Source organism: Candoia aspera, chromosome 1, assembly GCF_035149785.1.
Source record: "Candoia aspera isolate rCanAsp1 chromosome 1, rCanAsp1.hap2, whole genome shotgun sequence".
Classification (NCBI taxonomy): domain Eukaryota; kingdom Metazoa; phylum Chordata; class Lepidosauria; order Squamata; family Boidae; genus Candoia; species Candoia aspera.
The window spans coordinates 119,518,125-119,544,932 of NC_086153.1; the positions used below are offsets into that span (position 1 = coordinate 119,518,125).

Below are 26,808 nucleotides of genomic sequence, written 5' to 3' on the forward strand. Positions count from 1 at the left end.
GTCCAGTCGTGTCCGACTCTAGGGGGCGGTGCTCATCTCCGTTTCTAAGCCTTAGAGCCGGCGTTGTCATAGACACTTCTGGGTCATGTGGCCAGCATGACGACTCGAAATGCCGTTACCTTCCCGCTGAAGCGGTACCTATTGATCTACTCACATTTGCATGTTTTCGAACTGCTAAGTGAGCAGGAGCTGGGACGAGCAACGGGAGCTCACCCCGCGGCGCGGTTTCGAACCGCCGACCTTCCGATCAGCAGCTCAGCGGTTTAACCCGCAGCGCCACCGTGTCCCAACACTGATATTGGTAAGTCCCTTTAAATTAAGTGGGATTTATTTCGAAGTTAACATTCATTAGTTTTGTCTATTTCATAACTGCTTTAAGTTTGTAAAGAAGACGATGTACAATTTGACTTTTAACCGAACTTGAAAATGAGCAAATCATATAACACACTCAGCAAAGTAAACAAATAAAAACACAGAAGAGAGATCAAGAGATGGACATGGAAAGTATGAAGAATTGGTTCAAAACCAGTATATATTAAATTGCTGAATGCCACCCAGGATATGAAGAGCAATCTGCTTTTTATTTTCTTTCTACAAGCTGAAAATATTTCTAAATTTAAATTTTGGCTTTTCATTACTTTATAAAATTAGATTACTGATCCAACCTGTTGATACGTCTCATAGTCAAATTCAAGAAATGGTAGCAATGGCAAAAATGTCAATGTATTTCTATGTTTATTTATACAATAGATTGTGGACACCTTATTTGGTCTTGCATATCTTTGTACTTTTAAAAGCTAGAACCTGTACTGTTTGGGCTGAAAATAAAAGATTTGTTTCAACTCTGCATTTCACATTAAAAAAAAATCTGCTGTGAGCCACTTCAGGTAAAAACATAATGAAAAAATATACACAAATAAAATAAGGATAGGTATTTCATACACAATAATAAAGAGCAGTTTGGAGTTTCTGTATAGCATTTGAACCACTGGGTGAATTGATATAAAACAAAAAGCAAAAGGTAGCAAGTTTTAAGATTGGCTGTATTATATGACATATATATATTGATGTTCACACTGTAGACATTTTTAATGTTCTAGCTGGAGAGAGGCTTTCCATTATTCACAAAGATCCCTTAAATATGAAAGTACAGCACTGCAGTGATTTGTGTCATTTGCATAAGGATATCATTATGTAATTTGTAAATGACACTAATTGGTCCAGAAAACCGAACTATTGCATGCCAAATTCATTGCACTGATGTCCAGTAAATCGAGCTTTCACTGCGATTTAAATTTATGGCTCTTTGGTGTCATTCCTTTGAGTACAACGTCTTAGAAGGAAGTTGTTAATTAACATTTATCTCCGCAGATAAGTATTGATCAAATATACCTTATTTTCTAAGCTTGCTAAGGAAAAGCACATTTGAAGAGCTTGTGAAAAAAAGTGGTGCTAGTCGTGCTTCAGTGTTACGGATTTTGAACCGAAAACCCACGAGATAACTGCAGTGCAAACAGGGCTAGACTTACACCTCCGTAGGCTGGCAACTTTCCCTTCTGACTGAGCTAGAAGAGAACGCCCGCGCGCTTCATCGGGTCCAGAGGACTTCCCATGCTCTCGGAATCTTCCGGTACAGGAACCAATAGGCCAACTTCCCTGCACAGCCTCTACCCAATGGAAAGAAAGCGGCTCTTCCCCTCTCTTCCCCGCCCTTTCCGGTCTAATCAGACTTGGGGATTGGCTTTTCCGGTAAGGATTTTTGGCAAAGCAGGCGGCCAATAGGACAGATTTAGAGAGCCTCCTCCCCCTCTTCCCTCTTATCCCCGCCCCTTTGCTTTCCTCTTCACCCGCGTTACCTTGGAATCTGCTGTACATATTCTGGGACTTCGGTGACGCTACGGCGCCTTTAAGGCAGCCCCGGCAACCGTCCGGCTCCGTCAGTGGGGACGTAGAGCCCCCGGAGTCAGGTAGGGGAAGGGGCTGGATGGGAGGAAGGCGGGAACCCGGGACGGCGGGCGGGCTTTACAAGGCGAGGCTGCTCGGCCGGTCGCGTTGTCTCTTTGCCTCGCTGTTACGCTCTGCTCCAGGTTTGGAAATGATCCCTTTGACCCCCCGTTTTGTTAAAGGTGTTTTTTCGTTTCACACGCTGTAACGCTACTGGTGGCTCCGTAAAGCCAGGCAGCTTTATTGGGGTGCTAGTGGTAGATAGGAGGACGTGTCTGGCTGGCACTTCAAAGTGTCAGTTGCCTCCCCAATCCAGTTGACTTGTGTATTTTGTTGACTGAAGTCCCCCCTCAGCTCAGTGGGTGGGACGGTCATTCTCTCCCAGCCGAACCTACCTCGGAGGGTTGTTGTGGAGAAAAAATGGAGGAAGGCATATCAAGTATGTCACCTTGGAGGAAAAGTGGGATAGAAATCTTTAAAAAACCCAAAAAACCAAACAATGTTACTTGTTGCATACAACTGAAGTTTGTGTAGAAATGTCATAAGCAGAATTTCTTGCATGTCATAGCCACTGTTCACATTTTCCCCTTTACAGTATAACTCTATGTTTACATATACACACGATAATTAAAGGCTCAAGAACCTGAAATATATGCAAAGTAACACAATCCTAGGTGTGCTTACTCACAGCCAAATCTCACTGTGTTCAGTGGAGGTTAGTGAGACCAGGATTTGCAGCCAAAGTATATTAGTACTTCAAAAGCCTCAAGACGTAACTGTTTTGCTGAGGTTTTTGAAAAGCAGAGTGATCCCCATGGAAAGTTAATATGAGAACAAAAACATCTTCTGAAGACATTTTTTTCATAATCACTTGATGGTATTTTGTTCTTCCTGTAATATTTCAAAATTGGTTGATGAGAGAATGCATGCTGTATGTCATCCTCTATAATATAGGGAAAATTGAGTTATTGGTGTGATATTTTTCCATTTTTTTACTAGGTGTTTCAGGTTGGCTAGGTACACTCAAGTGAATACTCCACAATTCCTAGCAGCTGTATGTTTTTACTGGCACAAGTCTTTTCTTTCTTGATGGCTGGTCACTTGATTAGTGTAACTATATTTAAAAATTGTTGGTGATGGGAAGTTGGATACATAATCATTAAGATATGTACATTTATCATATAAATGCTATCATTGTAAAGAGACTTGCTAGGAAATAAACTTCACTGAGCACTGGGACTTCCTTCTGAATAAACATGAATTATTTGAATTATTCCAGAATATTTAGTATAAAGTACTAATGTTTTACATTAAGATGAAAAGGAAAATGCACCTTGTTTTCATTATTTTATCTCATGGGGTAAAATGTCCCCAAAGTATTCCTTTGAGATTGCAACATTGTGGAAATCCTGGACTGAATGAAATTTGCTTTTATCCTTATTTATTTAGGTGATTGCTTTTTATTTTGGACTTAAAATAAGAATGTTGGGATACTGATATTTTTAAAATCACTTTCCAAGGTTAATATCAAATAAATTTAAGTAAAAATATCATAAATATGACTATTTCTGAAAGGTGTTCCATCTTTTCTTGCTATATTTATGCATTATAAATCTAAAAAAATGTTGAGTGTTATCACTCAGTCCTTCCTGTAGTACTAGACAATAAAGAAGTAACATCTTAAAAGGAACAAATGTACTTTCTAAGTTGGTAATCATTTACTTGGTTTTTTTTCTTTCCTTCATGGATAGGTATGCATATGAATAACAAAAATGAATGTTGTTGCTTTTGTTGTGATAGTCATATACTTTGTTCTTATATTTAAAGCTTTATTAATTTTTCCAATTATAATTAAAATACAAAATATAGAGTACAGAACAAGACTAAAACAAAAAAAACCCTAAAGCAGTGCAAGAATAGATAGAAAACATAAAACACAGGACACTTCCAACCTTCTTCAACACAGATATAAAAGCATATTATAAAAAGTTAATCTCTTACTATAAGTCAAACATTTTGTAATATTATTTCTCTAAAATCAAACAGTTTAATCATCAAAACCCAAAATCAAAACTTCATTTTTTTCGTTTACAAGCAAATAGTCCAAAAGCAACTTCCAAGCAGAAACAAATCCAGTCACGGTATTTTCTATTATCAGTGCTGTCAGTTTAGCCATTTGCACCAGTTCCATTAACTTAATCATCCAATCATCCATTGAAGGAATTGTGAATCCTTCCATCTTTGAGCATATAAAAGTCTTGCTGCTGTTAGCATACGTAAGAACAGAGTCCCATGCTACTTCTCAAACTGTTGACCCATCAAACCAAAGAGAAACAGCTCCGGTTTCATTTGTGTATCCACTTTGAGAATCTTTTGAATAATAGTACATGTTTGATTCCAAAATTTCTTAGTTTTTCCATAAGTCTACCATAAATGATAAAAAAGTTCCTTCACCCTGTAAGCATTTCCAACAAACATTTGATACCCCATTGTACATTTTTGACAACTTATCAGGTGTTAAATATCAGTGGTACATCATTTTGTAAAAATTCTCTTTCAAGTTATAATTCAAGGTAAATCTCAAACCTTTTTTCTACATATGATAGTCATATACTCTCAAAGTCATTAGATCAGCATTAGAGAGAGCAAAATAATTCTACACTGCACTGTGAGAACTGATCCATTGTTGTACTATCTGTCCAGTACACAAGCTGTTGAATCAAGCTGAAATTGCATTGAATTTAATCAAGTTTGTACTTGAATTGAAGTCTGAGAATTTGGTGTTACAGCCAGAATTGTAAGGTAGGAGGAAAATTGCATCAAAGTAAGCAAGTGAAGCTGCATGTCTCTTTTAGTCCCTTCTTACATTCTATTATTCAAGTTCCTGAAGAAACAAACACTGAAGTATATCATGTTCTATATTGCTGTGAACATCACTGGAAATAAAACCCATGGGGGAAAAATGATATACTGATTCTGAAAGGCTAGAAATAGGTTTTCATGACTTTAAATTCTACTATGCTGTTGTAGCTGGTATAAACTTAATTTCAGTCTAGGCACTAAAGATTTCATCAGGTCAAACTCAACTGATGACTGTATGGCAGCTTTCCATACAAAGTGATTTGCCATTTTCTTCTTCTGGGTGTTTTACTAGCTTCCCCATCTAGCCAAAATCTATTTGAATTTTAAACTAACATATATACTTACATACAAGCCTGTCTGCAGATAAGCCAACCCTCAAATTTTTAACTGAAATACCATGAAAAATGCACCACCTGCAGATAAGCTATCAAAATTTTTATGTTTTAACTTTCACAATTGGCTTGTGAAAATGGGTTATTCATTTTTCATGGTATTTTGGTTAAAAATTTGAGGGTCAGCTTATCATGGGCTTATTCACAAGTATATAGGGGACACATGGGTACTTTAAAAAAGTAATATTGTATATACTCACAGATAAGCCCATCTGCGGATAAGCCAAACCCAATTTTTTGGGTGTATTTTAGCACCTAAGATTCTTGGCTTATTCACAAGTATATACAGTATGTTCTCATAGTACTCAAGGAAATATTTTATAATTAAATAATTAAATCCTCAAAAAACTTTGAGGAGTTAATATGTGTGTGTGTTGAAATTAAAATGATAATTAAATGAAAGTGTTTGTTTGTTTATTTGTTTATTTATCAAATTTTTCACCGCCCATCTCCTCTCACTAGAGGGACTCTGGGTGGGTTTCATGATAGTTAAAGGCAATGGACCAAGAAGATCTTTAATTGTCAAAGTTATACATGCTAAAGTAGCACAAATTTCAAAGCAACTCATCAGCCTCTAAAACTAACAGTATTTCTTTAGGCTGATGAAATTACTTTAAAAGTCGGCAGAGTATCAAACTGGGCAAAGCCTGGCAGACTATGTTTGATTTCACATAGTAAGTTGTTCTTAATCTGTGAAATGTAAAAAATTATTTAGTCAATAAAAATGATTCTTGGTAGTTCTTACACTATTTGAGAATTTAGATAAATAGATCAGACTCTAGTGCCACAGTAATTTGAATATTTAATATGGTTTGGGTTATGGGGTATATCTAAGGGTTCAAAGGATTGATTGAAAAGAGACAGTGAAAAACAATATTTCAGTTTTCCTTATTATTCAAACTACTGATGAAAGCAAAAGTAGTTTCAGTTCTTTATCAAGATTTGCAACTACAAACTTTATACTCATTTAAATTTCTCTGCATACTACTATCAATAGTTTCTCCATCCCCTTTAGATAAGACAGTATTTCAAAAGTAAAAGTGAGATTGTTTTTTCCCCCTGAACTCCAACTTTCAGCTCTGGCCAACTCTAAGCATGTAATTATGTGCATTTTATGATACAAGCTTAATATATATGTGCCCTATTGTAATACTACTTCTACTCCTACTTTTTCTTCCTGATTCAAGAGTTGAAAAAGCACCTACAAGTATTGCAATCTTTGCTCTCTCTCTCTCTCTCTCTCTGTCAGTCAGATGAAGGGTCAGCTGGCCTTCATCCAACTAGTGATCCTTTTGCAGTAAAACCTTTCATCTTCTTTCCATCATCTTCAACCACACTGAAGGTCCTTTGTCATGAGTCTATTATATCCCATACCAGTCCTCTTCTCCTTCAGCACTCTTTCCCCAGATTGTGCCCTCAAACGCTTTGTGGACTGTGGATCATACATGCATTAACAAGCCTTCAGCAGTACAAAACCTGCCTAATCTATTTTAGGACCAAAAGCCACCCTTTTTTGGAACTGAAACCAGCAGCACATTTTCAACAGTCATTAAAGCTGCCCGAAGTCCGTTGTGGCCTTTGTAGCGGCCAGCCATCCCCTTAATTTCCCAGCTTCTCCTTCCCAGAGTTCCCCTTGCAAGTGTTTCAGAACTTCACTTTTAATATCAGTGTGCATGTGATACTGATACCAGCACATCTGCTTCCCTTCCTTTCCTAAAAGAGTTATTTCCTATGAGATTCTAAGGTAATATTTACGCTTAGCTCCCTATCAGCAAAACGAATGCAAACTATTTTATTTGGGTGTCTAAGTGGATATATGCAGAGCCAGCAAGAAACTATTGCTGAAGGCAGGCTCATATGGTTCTTCTAAGGCTGTGCTGCTGTGCTCTTAAATATTTACTATCTTGTAACTTTGACTATTTTGCAAAACTGTAGCAAGACAGTAATTCTAGAAGGATATTTTGACTAATAGTGGTCAGGCTACTACTAGTACTTTTTTTAAAAGTACTAGAAGCTTCATTTGAGATTCATCTTGATATTACATTTATCAGCGTTTTCTTAGTAAATTTCACTTTGCTAGTATAACATGAAGGGAATAATATTAAATTAGAAAATCATACCTTCCTAAATATATGCTTATTGTTTAAGTATTTCTCAGTGGAATATAAAAAGTCTTTGTTTTTTTAAAAAAATGACAAAATAACTTGTAAAATAATTTAATACCTTGGTCACATTGTTTTTCTTGAATCCCACCAAAACATGCAGAGTAGCAGGATATGTCTGGTTGAAATAGAATTCACTTTTGATTGCTGAGTTTACACATATTTAGGGACTTTCCCCCAAATAAGTATTACTTATTTTCTGCCTATAACTAGTTGCCTCAGCAGGTGGCAGCACCTACCCACCTAGCCAACCCTTGCTGATCTCAGAAGCTAAGCAGGATCAGCCCTGGCAAGTAATTGGATGAGAAACTACCTATCAAGTCTAGGGCTGTATGCTAAATTGGAAAATTGAAAAAATTCTAGAAGAACATAATGGCAAACGATTTCTATAACACTGCCCAGAAAACTGTATGGCTCTAGTCCCTAGGAATCAAGCTCAAGTTGAGGGCATCTTTAGTACAACTAATTACATTTAATGTTGTATTCCATAACATGATGCTTTCACCCTGAGATGTCATTCTACTGGGAAATGTTAATGCTAAAAATCTCTTTTATGAAAACACATCCAACATCGTTCAAAACAAAATTAATAAGAAAATGTAGATGGGATAACATTATACTTGTAAAACTTTTCTCTGTATGAGAGCATTTGCATTACTATATTTCGGAAAGCTTTCCTCAGTTACAGGTAACTTACGGATTTTTGTTTTATGGTTGCTGCTTTATGTTGCTACTATCAAAAGTACATCCCACTAAATTCAGTGGAACTTGTCAGAAAAAAAATTGGCCTAGAATTACAACAGTAATGTTAAAACATTTCTGATAGTTTTTAAATATGGAAAAAAATACCTTCCCACATACAACTTTGCTTAGAGATACTTACTAGATCTCTGCAATTTTTCTTAAGCTGCATTTGTAAATTGAGTTTAATTAATTATCAAAATTTTCCTCATAGATATAATCTGCAATGAGGCATATACATATGTATCAGTGTGTGATTACTCCAAATTACTATGAACTCCTTAATTTGAAAACATTTATTTCCATTGCAACGTATATTGATGTGTAAAAATCAGATCTTTATTTTTCAGCTCTGTACAATGTACTTACTGTGGAAGACAGTCCAGTTTCTACACAATTTCTCTTTAATAACAACTTTCCATTTACTTATTTTGTCAAATGAACACTGAGGCTGAAATAATCATGCCACCGGCAGGAATTGTTCCAAAAGACATCAGTGGGAATTTATTGAAGCAGTTTTAGATTAAATGAGATCTGAATTGTAGCCAAAATGTTGGAGTCTATAAAGGTGACTCCAATTTCATAATTTATGGTTAAATTTACATCTGGCTTGGAGGGAACATTAAACTGAGAAGATGCACATCCATTCATTTAAAGAGAGAAAATTGGTCCACATTGTACTAAAGAAATGAAAAAGGCTATTTAGAGTAAGTGACAAAGGAGTGAGGAACTACATCCAACTGAAATTTCATAGGTGGACACTTTAAAGCCTCTGAGACATTTAGTTTCAGGGACTATAATATAATGTGGCAAACTTCCATATGCTGAACAATATGGAGAGTCTCTCATGCTAGAATGAAAGGACATGAACAACTATATGTTGTCATATAGCAAATTAAAATATTGGTTCATCTAGCTCAGTATTTTCTCCATTGAGTAGCAGTGTTTAGCAAAATTTTTAAAGTTTGTATGATGTATTTTATACCATTCACTACTATAAAAAATAGTTCTGTTCAGAATTAGATTTATTTTTAAAGGTTTTGAGTAAGCAGATTTTGGGAGAACAAATTAGCAATAATAAAAACTGTGAAGCTTCTCTGTTTTAGATGGTATAGAAACTAGAATCACTGGGAACATGAAGGATACAGCAGCAGCACCATGTCCTGTGATTAGTCATTATGGGAAAGAGAATGCTTGGTCTGGATTCATTTTGGTCTGATCTAATAAGACTAGATTGATTGATTGATTGATTGGTCTTTACTGTAATGCTTAAAAAATACTGAACGAAACAGCTAGTTGAGACTATTTAAGATGAATATTTGCTTAACTTTAAAAATGTTTGGCTGTTTTCAAATCAAAGGACTTTCATGTATTTATAAATTAATAATTGATAAAATTATGAATGTACTCATATTCAAGATTTATTCATATATCAATTTCTTTGGAATTATTTATTAAAGTATTTTCAAGTGATGTGCTGCCCTTCTGCATATGATTTTTAATATTTTTCTTTGAGGAAATTCTTCTGTTGTATTACCAGTGTTGATAAAATGGTACATATTTACCATCAGTTTGTAATTAACAAACTCTAATCTCCAGAATTTCATTTCACAAATGTACATAAATAAGACTCAATTAAACATTAAATGAAGGAATTATTAGCTACTATCATACATTTTAAAATAGTTATTATAATCAGCTTCCATTTTCCTCTCTGAATTCAGATAAAAACATACATGAGAAATATTGATTGACAAAGTGAAGTCAGCAGCTCTTCTAAACTTAGGTAATGAATTGACAAGAAGCCAGTAGTGACTGTGTATGAGCCTTTATCTGGAAAATGACTATTTGAGGAAAAGTCTGCAGCATTTTGTTTTTTGTAATGGAAGAAAGAGGAAGGAGTCTGGATTCTGGGCACAGCAGAAAATCAGACAGTGATAAAAGCAGTAATTCATATTACTCTGATGATTCATCTCATGCCTCTGATCACTCACCAACCATCAGCACTCAGTCTATACATACTGTAAACAGAAGTAATAAAATACAGAACTTGAAAAGCCATGCAGATTATCATGGTAAGTAGTCAATAAAACACAATTTATTTTGTCTGTCTGTCTGTCTATCTCACAGTGTTAAATGAATTATATGAGAATAAGATTATTTCCTTTGAAATATGGTATAGCTGAACTGACATTTGTAATACAGATTAACATTTAGCTCATACTTAAAAATAAAAAGTACAATTTATTTGAGCAGGAAGTGCACTGGCTTTGCTTTTTCCTTGTAACTAAATTGGAACCATACTTTTGTTCTTGTAAGTATATGTATTAATTGAATTTAGTCCAGTATAAATGTCCCCTTTCTTTTACCTGATAGTCTAGTATCTTAGATGCACGAAAGCAGAGAGAGTGGGTATTGCATCTCTTCTCACTCAGATCAACTGATCATGACCAATTAAACATTTATTTAGCAATACTATTGCATGAACAGACAGTACAGGATATAATCTGCTTCTCTTTAAAATGGTTGACAAAGCTGTTCCTCTGTTTTTAATTACAGAATGAATATTTGGTTAGTGACAAGGTGTTAACAATAGTATTTGGGTTGCAAAACCTCAGTTGACACTAGACGTACTGCCATTGAATAATTGTTCAGATTTTTGCAGACCAGATATGGCACTAGTTTCTTTTTAGTTTCACTTTAGATGCTTTACTTATCTATTTTTAGTTCCTCCTTGTTTACCTTTGTCCAACTTCGTTGCCTTTCTCTCTTCTTACCCTAACCCATGACTTTTTTTAAGATTTACAATAGATTTGAAGGATTCAGTGTTCTCCTTTACTGTGCCCAATTGCTGAACTCTGTTAGACTGGTATCTTCTTCTAAAAAGACTGTTTAGGCTTCTAGGAAAGCAGGATTAAAAAAATAAGTGGTGCAAGAGTTAATATTTGCTGATTTCAAAGTGAATATTTGAGAGATTGTTAATATGTTTGCAAGCTATGAGGAATTGTATATGAGAAATTCAGTCCTGGTATGATTTCACTGATTTTCATTGTAACATTAACCTCGTTATATTTCTTTGCAGCCACAAAGCAATTTTCCTCTAAATATGCACCCAGCAAGAGAGGAAACCGCTGGGGTTTTTACTCCCAGAGCCTCAACAGGGAGTCTCCTGCCAAAGATATTAGTCTTGTTACAAAAAGAGTGCTTTCTGCTAGGCTGCTGAAAATTAACGAGCTTCGTAATGAACTGACTGGGCTGCATGTCAAACTTGATGAGTTGCAGAAAGAAAATAAGGCACTAAAGCAGCTTCAGTACAGACATGAGAAAGCCCTCCATAAGTTTGAAGACACAGAAAACGAAATCTCTCAACTTCTGGCACGGCATAATGATGAGATGAGAATACTAAGGGAGCGCTTAAGAAAATCACAAGAAAGAGAACAAACAACTGAGAAGAAACTCAGGGCTTCAGAGGAAGAGCTATTCAAGGCTAAAGGTAGTTTGCAAAAACTGAAAAAACTTGCAGAAGATAAGCATCTCCCTGAACGTGAAGAGCTGGCTAAGAAGCTGGCACTTGCAGAAAATAGATTGGATGATAGCGAGAAGAGAATTAAGGTGAGAGGCATTTTTAAAAAAGCATTTCTAAAGATAAGTTTTATTGTATACGTTCTATGGGTACATGCCATATTTACACACTTACTGGCCTCTTACACATAGGAAAAAACAAAATAGATCTGTAACAGGCCAACCTAGTCTTGTGATTTCTTTGAATTTGACCTATGTTATTTACTAACAGTGTCATAATTTACAGGTATATTTATGCTGGTCTTTGACTGTAATAAAGATTTGTTTGTTTGTCACAGATACAAAATCCTAGTCAGTAAATAGTGGGACTTACTTCTAAACAAGCAGGTACAAAATTTCACCTTAAAAAAGAAATTTTAAATTCATCTTTTCTTTTGACATACTGCTAATTCGTTAGAACCCTTAATTGGATTCTTAAGGTTGTAGTAGGAGGGGCTGAGTTAATAGAAAGGCTGCTTTGTGTACCCGCTAATAAAAAGGGGTGAAGTAGTTTTCACCAGCTTCCCCATGTTCTGAGAAAACCTGTTCTGGAGGATAGGAATTTTCTGGAATTATATAGAGGTGATTTGGAGAGACAGGTAATTGGGGACTATTCTCACCAATCTTCTCTTAGTAGATCCCTCCATTACTTAAGGGCCCTTCATTCATCATCAAACTCAAAGGGATAAAATCTCTAAGGATACGCTGTCACTCTATTTGCAGGTGTTTATAAAGCAGTTTTATGGTTATGTTTATGGTAGTATGCTTGTAATTTGTTTTTGTTCTATTGTTAAAATTTTGTTTAATTTTGTTTGACTTATTATTTACCATCTACCATGAGTTGAACATGGTAGCATAAATGTCTAAATGAATGAAAAAAGAAAGAAAACAGAATAACATGAATATTGGTGAAATAGAAGCCTCCACCTACTTCTAGCCTCCCTCTTAAGAAAATCTATACTTACAGTATAATTCCTTGACTGCGTATTGATTAATTTTTAGTACTGTATTTCTAATATAGGATCCAGAACCTGTCATCAAGTTACCTCTTCTCTAAGGTCATACATATGACCATATGCTGTCTCTCTAAAATGCAATGCAAGGTCAGGGGAAATTTATTCTCTGTGAAAATAAGTTAGCATTCAGTAATACAGAACTGGAAAAGAGGGCCGATGGATTTTTTTTGCCTTTGTAATTGCAGCATTTGTCCAGGTAGAGTAAACCATGCAAATCTATTCAAACCCTACGATAAACTGGAGGCACTTTATTTTGTTCTGTTTTGCGGCCTCTTGAGTGGTTGAAGTTCAGACCTTCTATCAGGTATATTGATGAGTTTATGCATCTTTACATCTCCTTTCAGTTCATCAGACTTTGGCTGAGAAGAACAAGATAGTCAGCTTCTGACTCATCACATATTGTATCCAACCACTGACATCAACAAAGAAAGAGAAATCTAGTGAAATTCTTAATAAATTTTAATATTTTAAGGGGATAGGGCTGAGACGGGCCATGAAATGAAATGAAACATTTCATTTTGGAAAAGTATTTGAATACAAAGAGTTCCTCGGTTTTGTCCCTTAAAAAATCTTTTTACTGAAAACATGATCATTTTACTATTATACTGAATTGTAGGATTTTGAGAAGAAGCTTGATCTTAGCAATAGTAGTTTCCAGAGACAACTGCATTCTGAGAAAAAGAAATTGTATGAAGCCCAAGAAGAAAATAAGATTATCCAAGAGGAAGTCCAACGGTTAAAACAAAAATTAAAGGTAAAAATTGACATTTTCTAGCATAGAACATCTTTACAACTTATCTTCTAATTCAGATAAACTTCATAGCTCTCACACTTGAATAAAACTATTAATGGAAAACTGAACTATAGTTTTTGATATAACAGCATTTCTCAGAATATGGGTTGCAGTGGGTTTCCGGAGAGTCTATTCCTTGCGCTTCTTCCCATGCAGGCTTACCAATTCAATGCAAAAGTATGTGAAGGTTCAGAATCCTGTATGAAGCCCAAATACTTTTGTTTTTTTGAGACACCACTTTTTGCCTTTGAAAGGAGGAATAGGCATGCTTGAAGGGTACAAGACTTCTATATAAAGTCCTGACTGACCTGATGTCCGCTCTGCAGATGGAATTAAAACAGAGGGGAAGGGAGGAAGGGCAAAGATTGTGGTTGTTATTTCAGTGTGGCTCTGTTGTGAGCGAGCCCAAAAGCAACGTATAACCTACCAGTATTTTGCAAGCTGCAGTATTTTAAGAGAAACTGATTTAAGGCAAGGAAATATACTTCCCCTACCATTCAACTTTAATGAATGACAGTGGCTGTCTTCAAAGTCAATTCCAGATTTCAGGCATTATGCAAAAGTAAGCAAATTCACCCTTCTTGTTAAAAACATGACTTTAAATTTTGGAAATAAGCAAAAATAAATCCCAATTTTATTTTATCCAAGCTTACAGGTAGTCCTCGACTTATGACTACATTTGGGACCAGAATTTCTGTCGTAAGTCGAGCCTTCATGTGACCGGACCTGATTTTACAACCATTTTTACAATGGTTGTTAAGCAAATTCAATTTCCCCAATGGATGTTTTTTGCCAGAAACAGGCAAAAGTCACAAATTGCAATCATGTGACCTTAGGACACTACAGCCGGTCATAAATGCAAGCCGATTGCCAAGTGCCCGAATTGCAGTCAGGTGACTGCGGGGGTGGTACAATGGTTGTAAATGCAAGTACAGGTTGTAAAGTACTTTTTCTGGGGCTGTTGTAACTTTGAGTTGTTAAATGAATGGTTGTAAGTCAAGGACTACCTGTATTTTATAAAGTTGTAAGGTTCTCTTGCTGTTTTATATAAAGATCAAAATGTAATTATTAGAATGAATGAATGAATCCATCCATCCATCCATCCATCCATCCATCCTGACTCCCATGAAATCATTACATTTTATTTGTGGGGAAGGTCACACAAATTCATTTTATTGATTTAGGGTGTCAGGGTATGATGGAGTTTGGGAACCCCTGTGATACTGGATTGTCTTCTGGTTTTGTCTAAATTCTTGGGTTCATTATATCCATGTTACAGCCCTAATATGACTAATGTTATTCAAAAATTGTCTTCCTTGGGCTGTAGATATATAATGTATCTCCCTGTAAAAACATGATAATGGCCCATTTCAAGATTGGTCAGAGTATACTCTTCCTTTCACAGATCATTCATGCCTGTACAATTGGACAATGGGATACACTTTTGGTCACATAATCTTATGTAATCCCATCCCACACCTGGAAGTTATTTAATTTTGCCTCCATGAGTATTTGAATTTATCTTCTGGGCAGAAAGGGTGTATTATATCATCTTATCAAAGTAAGAAAACATCTGAGCTGAATACTTTGATTGAACACTTCACAATCATCTGGTTACTCGCATACTGAACTTCAAGACACATATTTGTTATAAAAATCAAAATACAAATATTGTGTGTTTATCCTCAAAAATCTTAACTGGGCATTATGGAAATTAAAATGTCAAAAGTATTTTGTTTTCTGACAATTTTGTTTCTATTTTTTATTAGGAAAGAGAGAGAGAGCTAGAGACAAAAAATATATATGCTAATCGTATGTTAAAACATTCACCTAAAAAGCATGTTGATATAACACCAAGAAAAAAAGGTAAACGCTGTATTAACCATTATATACAAAATAATGGCAGGTTTACTTTAAAGAATGTATCACTCAATAATGATCAATGCTTCTATATTTCTAGGACTCTGAATCCATTGCCTATAACTTTCAGTGTTTAATAATTTGAAAAGTAAATGATCTTAATAAGTTTTGCATTTGAAAACTGAAGCAAACCAACTCTTAGCTTGATTAAAGAATAAAAAATAATTATATAATGGCATTGTTATGTGTGAAGCAGTTGGCTTAACAAGAGGTTTTTAAATATTTACTGCTGTCAGTGGAGATCAAAGCAAACATTCCAAACATCTTACAGCTCCATATTCCATTACAGATGTTCTAATGGACTCTCTTTTGGTATGCATTTAAGTCATTTGTATTAATAATAAAACCAGTAGGCTTCAACTTTCTGAAACTGTTTATTTAAATAAAACTATTTAAAACATGGTGCAAATTTTACATTTATTACAGGTATTGATAAAAATACTACAAGAGAAGTACAGAACACAAAAGGGGTACAGACTGCTGGATACTTTTCACCAGTAGAATTTCCATTGCCACCGGATTTCATTTCTGATGAAATACTAGATAAAAAGGAAGAGGATGGGCATCTCCACCTGGTGAGTTTAAACTATGTTTTCCCTTTCACTGTCGTCTTTATAACCACCAGCTTCTTACTGTGTCATTGAAAAACTTTGTGTTTAAAGTGAAGGTAACTGCAAATTGAAAGTCCAAGCTAGTATGAACTTTTTAGTAAAATGACTCCTAAAGAGGAGGAAGCAGAAATATAAGAATGCTTACTATAATAAAAACTACTAAACCATCCCATTTTGGAATACACTTTTTTGAAGTTGCTTAAAACTGACTAAAACTAAGACAGGGATATTGGTTGGTTGCATGTGGATTTTACAAACAGAAGAGGGAATTGCTAAATGATTGGATGAGACTTCAGGCTCTGCCTCTTTATGATATAATATAGGAATGCCCAGGTTTCTTCAGTTATCTAAGATCTGAAAATTCTGTGAGTTGAATCCAGCTAAAAGTCATATAGAGGAAGCAGGCAGCATCCTTTCATCTGCTTCTCTGAACTGGAGTCCTTCTCATACCCCTGAAAAGCCTTTCTTAAGAACTGGAAGTCCTTAGGGAATGGAATAGACTGAGGCCAGGGCAGCGGAGGTAAAATGGATCCTGAATATCAGGTGGTAGCATCTTCCATAAGGAGGCAAGCAGTCTGCACTAGATAAGCTTTTCTCCCAAGTACCATATTTTCTCCTTTAAATATACCAAACTTGTATTTGAAATAGAATCTCTGAACTCTGATTTTAAAAATGATCTTGGGTGAAATGAACTGATCTAATTCTAGGATTAAGTCAATAGTAAACTGGATTTACCCAGAGGAACCATATATAATGAAAAAATGGCCCCAACAATCTCATTTTTCTACCAAGAGTATTTTGATCATAATTTGCTGATATTTTTACTTAATGGAAACTTACTGCTAATTAACTGAAATGACAGTATACAGTCTAATTTCATCCAAATGGTTTTTGAAGATTCTTCCATTCTACATTTATATTCTTAGGAACAGATAGTTAAAGACTGGAAAGAACAAGCAGAGCATTTCAAGCAGGAGCAGAACAGAGAAAGAGAAGAGAAATTAAAAAATGAACAAGAACTCCAGGCATTGGAAGAAAGAGCCAAGAAACTGAGAGATGGTAAAGTAGAAATATTAATATTTGCAGGATATATATATATATATATATATATATATAGTCATATATATGTACACACGCGCGCACACACATATATGACTTCCCCCAATTATTATCAGCTGTACTGCGTATATAAATTTTTCTATTTATTTATTTAATTTTTATCCCACCTTATTTTTTTTATAAATTACTCAAGGCGGTGAACATACCTAATACTCCTTCCTCCTCCTATTTTCCCTACAACAACAACCCTGTGAGGTGGTTTGGGCTGAGAGAGTGACTGGCCCAAGGTCACCCAGCCGGCTTTCATGCCTAAGGTGGGACTAGAACTCACAGCCTTCTGGGTGCTAGCCCAGCACCTTAACCACTAGACCAAACTAAGAAATGATTATTTCTTCGCAGATGATAAGGAAATCACTTTTATTTTTAGGATGTAATAAGTAAATATGATGGACAAGTATTTGTGCGTGTGTGTTGTGGGGCAACTAAATGGAATCCTGTAACATAGATCAGTGGATCTTAAACTGGAGGTAATTACCCCCAATGGGGTAATTGGACATTTCCTGGGGATAATGGAGCAATTTGTAATTGCTTGTTTGTGAGTTGAAGATCCAATTTGGGACTACCACTACCAAGACGCTTGTGTAAAACTGTCTCTTTCTGTTTTGTTTTTTCTTTGTTTTTTGTGAGGTAATAACATTACTTGAGACTGCCAAAGAGGTAATTGGGTCATACAGTTTAAGAACCACTGACGTAGATCTGTAAGCACTGCATTGAGGGCCTCTGAGCAAGAGATAAGGACTCCCTTGAATCAAATACATTTCGTGGTAACTACCTGGACACATCCATGTAGTTTTCTTGGCAGCAGTATGGAAGTGGCTTGCCACTGCCTTCTTGTGGTTGTTTTTTTGCTTACCAAGCCTACAGCTCTGGGATTTCCTTGTGGCTACCTAACCAAGTACTAATCAGGATTGCCTTCCTTAGCTGTTTTTGAAATGAGGAGTTGTTAGATTCTGCTACCTTCTCTTGAGTATTTAATTCAAGGTGATGATAGTAGTCTACATAGACCTAAATGGCTCAGGGCCAAAATACCTAAAAAACACTTGTTCTCCCCAGTACTACCCAACCCATATGTCAAGAACAACTGGAGAACTACTGCTTATAGTTCTACCTGTGGATTTGGCAGTACAGTGAGTAGGACTACGATGGTTATGTCACACAGTTATGGTACTCTTTCCTGGAAGAAATATGGCTATTGTAATAAAAGGATATTGTAATTGTAAATCATAACTAATTTATAATATGTTGAATTATGCAGTTGCAGGTAATCATTAATTTTTAACCATTAATTTTCTCTTCCAATTAACTGATAATCCTAGATGTTCACATATTTTTGCCACACACAAAGATGTAGCTTTGGATCATTGAACAAATGAACAAGCATAATGTTTTCACTCATTTGTTTAATTGGGTTCTCTTCATCTAGTTTTAGGATTTGTGTGGAGAACAGATCATGACTTAGGTCATATTTATGCAGAAATTTTGGAAGTTCAAAAGGGTTCACAAATTTTTAACTGTGTAGTATTAGTAGCACTTTATTACCCTAGATGACAAAATACATTGCAATTATGGGAAAGCATAAAGCTTCTGAATCTCTTACCAGCCTTACTGGAGGAAAAGAGACAATATATCCCCATGGCTTGCTGCAACTCACGTATGTCATACTAAACTATAGTTTAGCATCATGTGTGAATGCAATCAATATGTAGATCTAAATGTTGTATTTTAACCTACAGAATGGGAGAAAGAAGAATCAGACAGAAAGAAAAAAGAAAACAGTCTTTTGCTTGAAAATGAAAAAGTAAAGATAGAGACCAAAATATTTATTTCAGAAAAAGAGACACAAAATCACGACAGAGCAGAAGAGGAAAGACAGAAAGAAATTCTTCTTGCTAAGATGTATGAAATTGACAGGGAAACTCAAAACAACATAAAAACTGCTCCCCAAGAACTTACCACAGATACTGTCGCTGTACCTTATATTCTGGAAAAAAATCAGAGACTATACCAATTGTCAGAGACAACAGAGAAATTGTCTAATGGATTACCAGAACCTGACCGCTTTAGTATGGCTACCAAAGAAGAAATCCAAAAACAGCAACCTACAGACATCACATGCACAAGCAATGATTTGATATTTGGTAGTTACGTACCTTCCTTTGGGAAAGGGTCAGGGAGGCCAAGCTGGCTTAATCAAAAAATTGACTTCTTAGATGAACTCACTAAGGAAAATGTAGGTCTTGATACTAAGAAAGAGAGAAAGTCTAATTTAATGGAGCAGCTGTTTGGTAGCAGTGTCAATACAATCACTCCACCCAAGAGAAATGATTTTCAACAAGACAGTAGTACAAACAGTGGTTTTCAGGCTAAAGGTACCATGGTCAACATTAAAAATGACACTGATCTTTTTTTTAGTGAAGGAAAGAGCTTTAATCCCCAAAGACACCGACTGCAACACACAGCAAATAGACCAGCAGTTAAGGCATTTGATTGTTTAGAAGATGACATTGAGGAAGTATTATTGCAGTGATTTTATTCTGTAAAATATGTAAATAGTATATATTTAGTATGTTTATAGTTTTAAATACTTATCAGATACTATAAATATGAAGTGATTGACATTAGGTTATATAGCTTGGGGAATGATCAAGAATGCAGCTTTTTATTTAGTGCCCTAAGCAAAAATGGTGACAATTGAAAGATAAAACAAGATGTACTTGCCTGTGGTTATCTTCCTGTTTTTATTCTATTAATAGAATCACTTGTCCCTCTACTTGGAAGAAAATAGTGTTCTCTACATATTTTTCATCAGTTGCTTCAAATCAACACCTCAGTAGCACATCCAAATAAATGGGGGTGTTTTTGAATTTACCCATGCAAAGATATAGCCAAGAATCCTTCCTTTTTAAAAGCATCTTTCCACCACCATTTTGTTAAGTATCTCTTGTAGAGAGTGCTTCCTTTATGGAGAACCTTCAAGTTTTTAAAATTGAGGGTGCAGGCAAAACAATTAATGCAGAAAAGACTGGATTGTCCCTTTAACATTAGTTTATATTCTAGTTTTGCATAATAAACCTAAATGTTTGCTTTAAATTTAATAGATGTTTATCAGCCTCTGTCACTGAATAAAATTGACTGTAATACTTGATGACAATATAGAGAGCGTTGTAATTTGTTGTTCGAAAGCTTATGAGAAAAGTGTTTAATAGAGAAACAAAAAATGTATGCCCATTAAATTAACCTACACTTTAATTGTACCATGCCAGCTCTATTAAAAACTACAATACAATAACTGGGTTGTGAATTACTGACATGAATGAAATCAATTTGGCAAAGTGAAGTATTTGTGCAATGCAACTTTGGTGATTATGCTAATGTTCCTAGTGGGCTGCACCAAATGTCTGTATCAATATAGAACATTCAGTTGAAAAAATATTTTAAAAGATGAGCAAAGGAATTGGCTAGCTATGCCTAAAGACCTGAAGCCAATAATTAGTTCCTCATTTTGCTTTGTTTTTCATTTTGGCTACAGACAATTGCCTCAGTCTAGGGAACATCATTTCCATGCTCCATACTGAACACAGAAGACGAATGAATGAGAAGGATGCTGGATGCATTACTACAAATGTGTAGAACTCTTTAAATCTAAAGCTTGTATCCTGTCCATCTAGAGAGATAATCATGTCCTTATTATTTGCTGATTATCTCTCAAGCAAGGCACAAGATCCCAAGTAATTGTAGTTAAAGGCAAGAAAATATTCACGTGCTAGAGTGAGGTTCAAAGCTATGGAAATACAAAGGAGAAGGCTCTTGGTTACCACAGAACTAAGCTGAGAAGTTCTACAAGAGGAAAACAGTAAAGCTTTCCATTTCCAACAGCGTCAGGCTGCATAGTTCCCATTTTCATTACTGTTGGTTAATCTCAATGTTGAAGTGTCATGTTTACTGGCAGAAATTGTGGGTTCAAGCAGTACCAAAGTAGCATTTAGTTTTTTAGTTTCCCAGACTGCTAGTTTAGCCTCCAGGCTACTTGAACATTTGGAGAAAGAGTGCAGTGGACTCTAGGGAAAGATTCCTGTGACACATGGGCAAAACAAAAGGCTTTTGTGCAGCCTGAGTTTTAGTATTCTACTCTAATCATCCAGAATTCACACACGTGGGGTTTGGTTTATCATAGATATTTCCTAGCTTCCACTTAGAACCGAGATGGTAGGATGATGTTTTTGCTATCGGTACATCTTTGGAAACAACTAGAAATCCTTGCATTTCTAATGCAAAAATAAAGTTTTGGTATTTTTTTCTTAAAAAGAATTGTTATCACTGAGAAGAAATAGAGTGCATAAAACACACACACCATTGCTCTAGTATTTCATCTGTACTGATTGAAAATATATTTATTATGTAAATGTTAGTTTTTTATAAGTTTATATGTAATGTACATGTTCCTCCTGGAAATATGCTTGATTTTTAACAAAAATATTTTATTAAAGCATTTGTATTTCTAATTCCAACAAGCATAAGTACTTTGCTATTTTTGCTAACATAAATATTTCTCCACTTAATTCCAAAGATCTGAAATGGGGAACAGGATAGCTTGATACGTCAATTGCATCTGTTTACAACAGTGACAAATCCATTCACAAATGTACATCATTGTAGTCTATGTGTTACTGTAATTTGGAACATTTTTTTTACCTTGCTGGTTTTGAATCTTGTTTTATTCCATTTCTTTGCACGTGGAACACCAATACTAACCTGGGGCAAATCATGAAACTCCCATGCTGCTTAAATACCCATGAGACAGATCTAAGTCACAAAGTGATTTGTTTTTGCTTTGTACATTGTGATGAGTATTCAATATGAATTAATATTCTGTGTAAACCCGGCCATTATTGCTTATCCAACAATCTTGGCATAATATACTGTATTGTCAGCCCTTCAAAGAAGGCAAGGTCAGGAAACAGGAATCACTAAGTGTTTTGGAATATACTATAATGAAGTTAGAGAACAGAATCTCGAAAGCCTAACAAAGCACTTTCTCTATTTCCCCATGTAACCTACCACAATCAAGGGAACCTGAGCTGCTTGTGCTCTCTCCCCAGGACTCAAGTACCTTTTCTGTAATGGCTTGACCTTCTCCTCCTGCTTCTCTGAGTCAAACCGCCATTCCATTGCCCCACCTCCTCAGTCTGAGTCACTACCCCTTCTTCATGGGGACAGACCTGGCAGCTTATCAAGCTCAAAGGACAAGTCCAAGATGGAACATTTAGATGAAGCTGGATGTTGCCCAGCAGCATACAAGTTTAATTGATGAGATGATAGGCCCCCTTTTTGTCTTGGCACAGCAAGAGGAGATACCGACATGGCAGGAAGCAAGGAGTCTTTTCCTGGTGATCATTGTCTGGGGAGTCTGGAGGCAGTTCAGGGAAACAGGGCTTGCATGGGTATTTCATATAAAACAAACCACAACTCTGCTGCTTCCCAGAGTCATTCTGTGTTGGGGTAGCCCATTCAGTTAATCACATATTCAAGCCTCTCTCCCCTTTGTCTAGAATCCAAAATAACTCCATCTTGTTTTCATCTTCTCTAAGAGAACTAGTGGAAGAGGAGGAGGTGCTGACCATAAGGAACAGGGAGGCCCCTTTCACACAATGAAAGAACAGAACAGTGAAATACCAGAAATAGTTTTGTTGAGGTGGGTAATTTCAAACAGAAGGTCACTGAGTTAATCTCATCTATGACAGGGAAGGTGCTAATAAACTGTCAGTCAACAAGCTTCTTGGATGGTTAGGAGGATAGTAAACCATGGATCAAGGAATGCAGAGAGCTGCTATATACAAATTCAGCAAATCACAAGAAATCAGGCCAATTACCCTGTTGACAGGGTGCATAACAATGCAAACATGGCTCCAGCATAGCATTAGTGTTCTGTGAGTATCCATTTGATTCTAGGATGATGAAGCAATGACAAATGGATATGAATATCCAGCAAGTGGGCTTTCCACATGATTGCCTAAGCCCCTGTACTGAAAAATGTGATCAGGAAAGAATTTTGGAGTCACAGCCCTTCGTATGGAATAAAATGAGCCATCTTGGTAAGCAGGTCATATAATTTTGCATACGTGGGAGATGGGTAATAAAATCCAAGGAAACTATGTCCCACGGTCCTGTAGGAAAGGAGAGCAGCTGGAGCAAACCAGTTGGATTAGCAGCATCCATCTTGGCCCAGCAATAGATACAACAGGGTGAAACACAGTCTTGGACATCTGCTCTCACCCTTAGCTGCCAGAACTGTCTGAGCAAAGGATGCAAAGTTTTTAACATTCTCCTGTGTCTGGCAATTATATTGTAATGGCAAGGTTGCAATACACCTTCCCAGAGAGGAACATATAAATGACTGCTGTGAAATTTATTTTTCAAATTTAATTACCGCCCATCTCCCCCAAAAGAGGGACTCTAGGCGGTTAGAAATTGTCTTTCAGTCACTGAGAAGGGAGAAGGATCAGTCTGTGGGAGTCCCTGGAGGTCAGCCATCCAAGCCCTCACGTGTGGGTCTTTTTGTTGTAACTGAATCTGATCCAACAGATTTAATTCCCTGATTTCCCACCTCTAGCATCTCTAGAATGTCCCTTCTTGAGGGGATAAAATTGTGGTTTCAAAATCATGGGGGGCAGGCAGGGAATGTCAAATTCAGGCTTGCATGATAAGGCATTAGTCAGTTTATTTATTTTGTCAGCTAGGAACACAGGCAATGTAAAAATTTTAGCAAGAGAAAAATTGTGCCCACCTCATCTGACATTGAGTGAAAGTCTATGCCTTCTGCAGGTGCTCCAAATTCTTGTGATCTATCCGCACCTGTAACTGGATGGGTTGCTCCCTCTAAGAAATGTCTCCATTGTTGAAATGCTGCTTTTATTGTGAGCAACTCTTTGTTGAAGATACCGTAGTTCCATTCTGCTGGGAAAGGAGTTTTGAGTAAAAAATGCAATGTAAGAAGTCCCCCCCACAAAAAAAAAGCCTGGAGAAAAAGAAGACTAAAGCAGTTTGAAGCATCAGCACAACAAAGAGGCAGCTGGGATCTGGATGTCTGAATAGAAGCTGGGATGAAGAGACTCCTCAGACCCTAAAAGGCAGTTTGCTCTTGAGTAGAGCATTAAATTGGTGTCCTATTTTCAGAAGTTCATTAGCAGTCTTGTGCCCCCCGCAAAATCAGCGGTGAATCTCTTATAAAAGTGGACAGAACCTCCAAAATATTGGTGTTCTTAAACATTTCTAGGTTCCTGCCATGTACATAAATATGGAGTGAACTTCTGCAGGATCCATCTGCAAACCTGTAGAGATCCAGTACCCCAGACAGTCTAACTGAAGAAGATCAAATGCACATTTTTCCAATTTACCATACATTATGTTTTTAAATAGCTGCTGTAATACATTCCAGACATGAGTAGAAAGCAGGGAAGAATCTTCTGAAAAGATCCAAATGTCATCCAAATAAATCACTATATATTTGTCCAAAATATCTCAGATTATCTCATTAATAAATCTGGAGAGCATGGTAGGGCAGTTAACTAAAACACAGAATATTATAATGTATTCAAATTTGTCATATTGAATGTCCAAGGCAGTTAAGTATTCATGTCCCTCTTTCATCTGAATCAAACTGTATGCTCCTCTCAATCCAATTTAGTGAAAATGGGTGCCTTCTGAAGGTGGTCCAGCAGATCTAAAATACAAGGCAATGGGTAGTGGTCCTTAACAGTCAGAGTTTAGACATCTATAATCATGGACAAGTTGCAAAGAATAATTATTTTTTTATTAAAAAAAATAAGGATGCAGTTGTGGGAGAAGAACGGCAAATGAATCCTTTTCTCAGATTGTCTTCCAGAATCTTTTAAAGTTGCTAACCTTTGAGTAGACATAGGGTATTGTGGTTTTGCTGGGATCTAAGCTCCAGGTTTTAATGTCATGGTACATTCTCATTCCTCATGAGAAGACATGTTGGTGACTGCTTCTTCCTAAAATCTGCACACTTTTCTAGCAGTGAAAGAGGTTCAGATAGTGATATGGGAGGGGAGTGGAAGTAGGGAAAGTGCTAAAGTCCTGCACACATGCTATTGACAAGATTGAGAGGAGAAAGAAATTACATAAATCTTATGCCTATCAGGATTATGTGTTATATGTTTTCTACTCCAAGAAAATAGGAATGTACAAGGATCCAGTCACATTCATTTGCAAGAATTCTGCATGGTCCTGTACTCTGAACTGCAGAGAAGTTGAGTGCTGCAGAATGGGGCCAAACCAGAGAGGCCTGACATCAATCGTCTCAACTTGCAAAGGCTTTTCTAGATGTTATACAGGAAAGTGAAACTCTTGCACTGCAGCTTTGTCTATGCCTTGAGGATCTGTTGCCATACTCTAGGTCTAGAAGGCAAGATCTGATGCCTCTCTGATGACAGAGTAGGGAGGCTTTCAAGGTTTATGTCAGCCCTTTGAGGTAGGCAAGATCAGGTAACAGGAGTTGATAGGAGCCTTGGAATGTACTTTAATGCGGTTAGGGTATTTTAACAAAGTCTTGAAAGCCTGGGACAGATGTTCAATACAAACTTATCTAGAAGAACCATGACTGCATAACATTTACCTGGAATATTGCAGGTTAATACATCTAGGTGCTATAGGATACAGAACACAGAATACAGTTATGTACCATTCTCTAGTCTTATATGGAGCTGATGTCCAGCTGAACATCACAGGGCCCAAAGTGGATTCCTACTAGCATGCATTTTAAAGGAAAGTGTGACAGAGCATATAGAAATGAGAATCAACCTCGGTGAATTAAAAGAATTTTTTTGCAACTTGCTCAAACCAAAAAGTTTAGTTTTGTGATCTGACAGATGATTTAGAGCAGGAGTGACTGGCTGGCGTGCATTTAAAATTTTGAAGGATAGGACAAAGTTGATTTGATCAGTTGTATTTCTGGACCAAGGGTTTCAAACAACAGAAGGTAATCTTAGGCAGGCATAAGAGGGTTTTCCTCATTCTGCATTACACATTGTTTGATACACACTTAAAACATACTACATAATATTTAATCACGGGTGCTTTCTAAAGGGTTCTATTCACTGGCTGTATCTCCCTGCAGCTTGCGATTTTATCTCATACAGCATCCCGTTGTCACCAAAAATTGTGTGTGTATATATTTATTAGATTTCTATCCCGCGTTTTCTCTAGGAGCTCAAGGTGGTATACATAACACTGTCTCCTCCACTTTTTCCCCACATCAACCCTGTGAATGGGGTGGGATTGGGAGACTATGCAATTGCTCCTAAGTGACTTTCCATGGCTAAAGGTGGATCCGAAACTGGGTCTCCCAGGTCTTTGTCCAACAGCTGAATCATTACACTGAATGGGTTCCTGTTTATGTTTGTTTGTTTATTCAATTTGTATAGCTGCCAATCTCAACCAAGTGACTGTCTCATCATGGCCATCACGGTACTTTCCAGACAAGGGAAGGACTCTTCAATTTGCATTAAAATCCAGAAATAGGAATTTAATTTGGAAGTTAAGAAAAAAAATAACAGAATGATAGGACACAGTTAATGCTCTTTTATACCCCTTGAAAGCCACTAGTCTAATGCTTGGTAATTGAAATTTGTCACACATACCCAATTCTAATATTGTTGTCTGTCAAAA

The 26,808-nt window shown here is 36.3% G+C and overlaps 1 protein-coding gene across 2 annotated transcripts; it reads left to right on the forward strand.

The window, feature by feature from the left end:
* Positions 1–1,841: 1,841 nt before the first annotated feature.
* On the forward strand, positions 1,842–20,458 carry LCA5 (lebercilin LCA5). Of its 2 annotated transcripts, XM_063312770.1 has the most exons (8): positions 1,842–1,967; positions 9,826–10,176; positions 11,184–11,713; positions 13,295–13,432; positions 15,241–15,337; positions 15,818–15,966; positions 16,929–17,061; positions 18,855–20,458. In XM_063312770.1, exons 2-8 carry the CDS (start codon positions 9,984–9,986, stop codon positions 19,646–19,648), a joined length of 2,034 nt encoding a protein of 677 aa, XP_063168840.1. In that variant the 5' UTR covers positions 1,842–1,967; positions 9,826–9,983; the 3' UTR covers positions 19,649–20,458. The 2 variants fall into 2 exon arrangements, with proteins under 2 accessions (XP_063168840.1, XP_063168849.1); XM_063312779.1 differs by lacking the exon at positions 1,842–1,967 and having other exon boundaries at positions 10,020–10,176; positions 11,384–11,713.
* Positions 20,459–26,808: the final 6,350 nt, after the last annotated feature.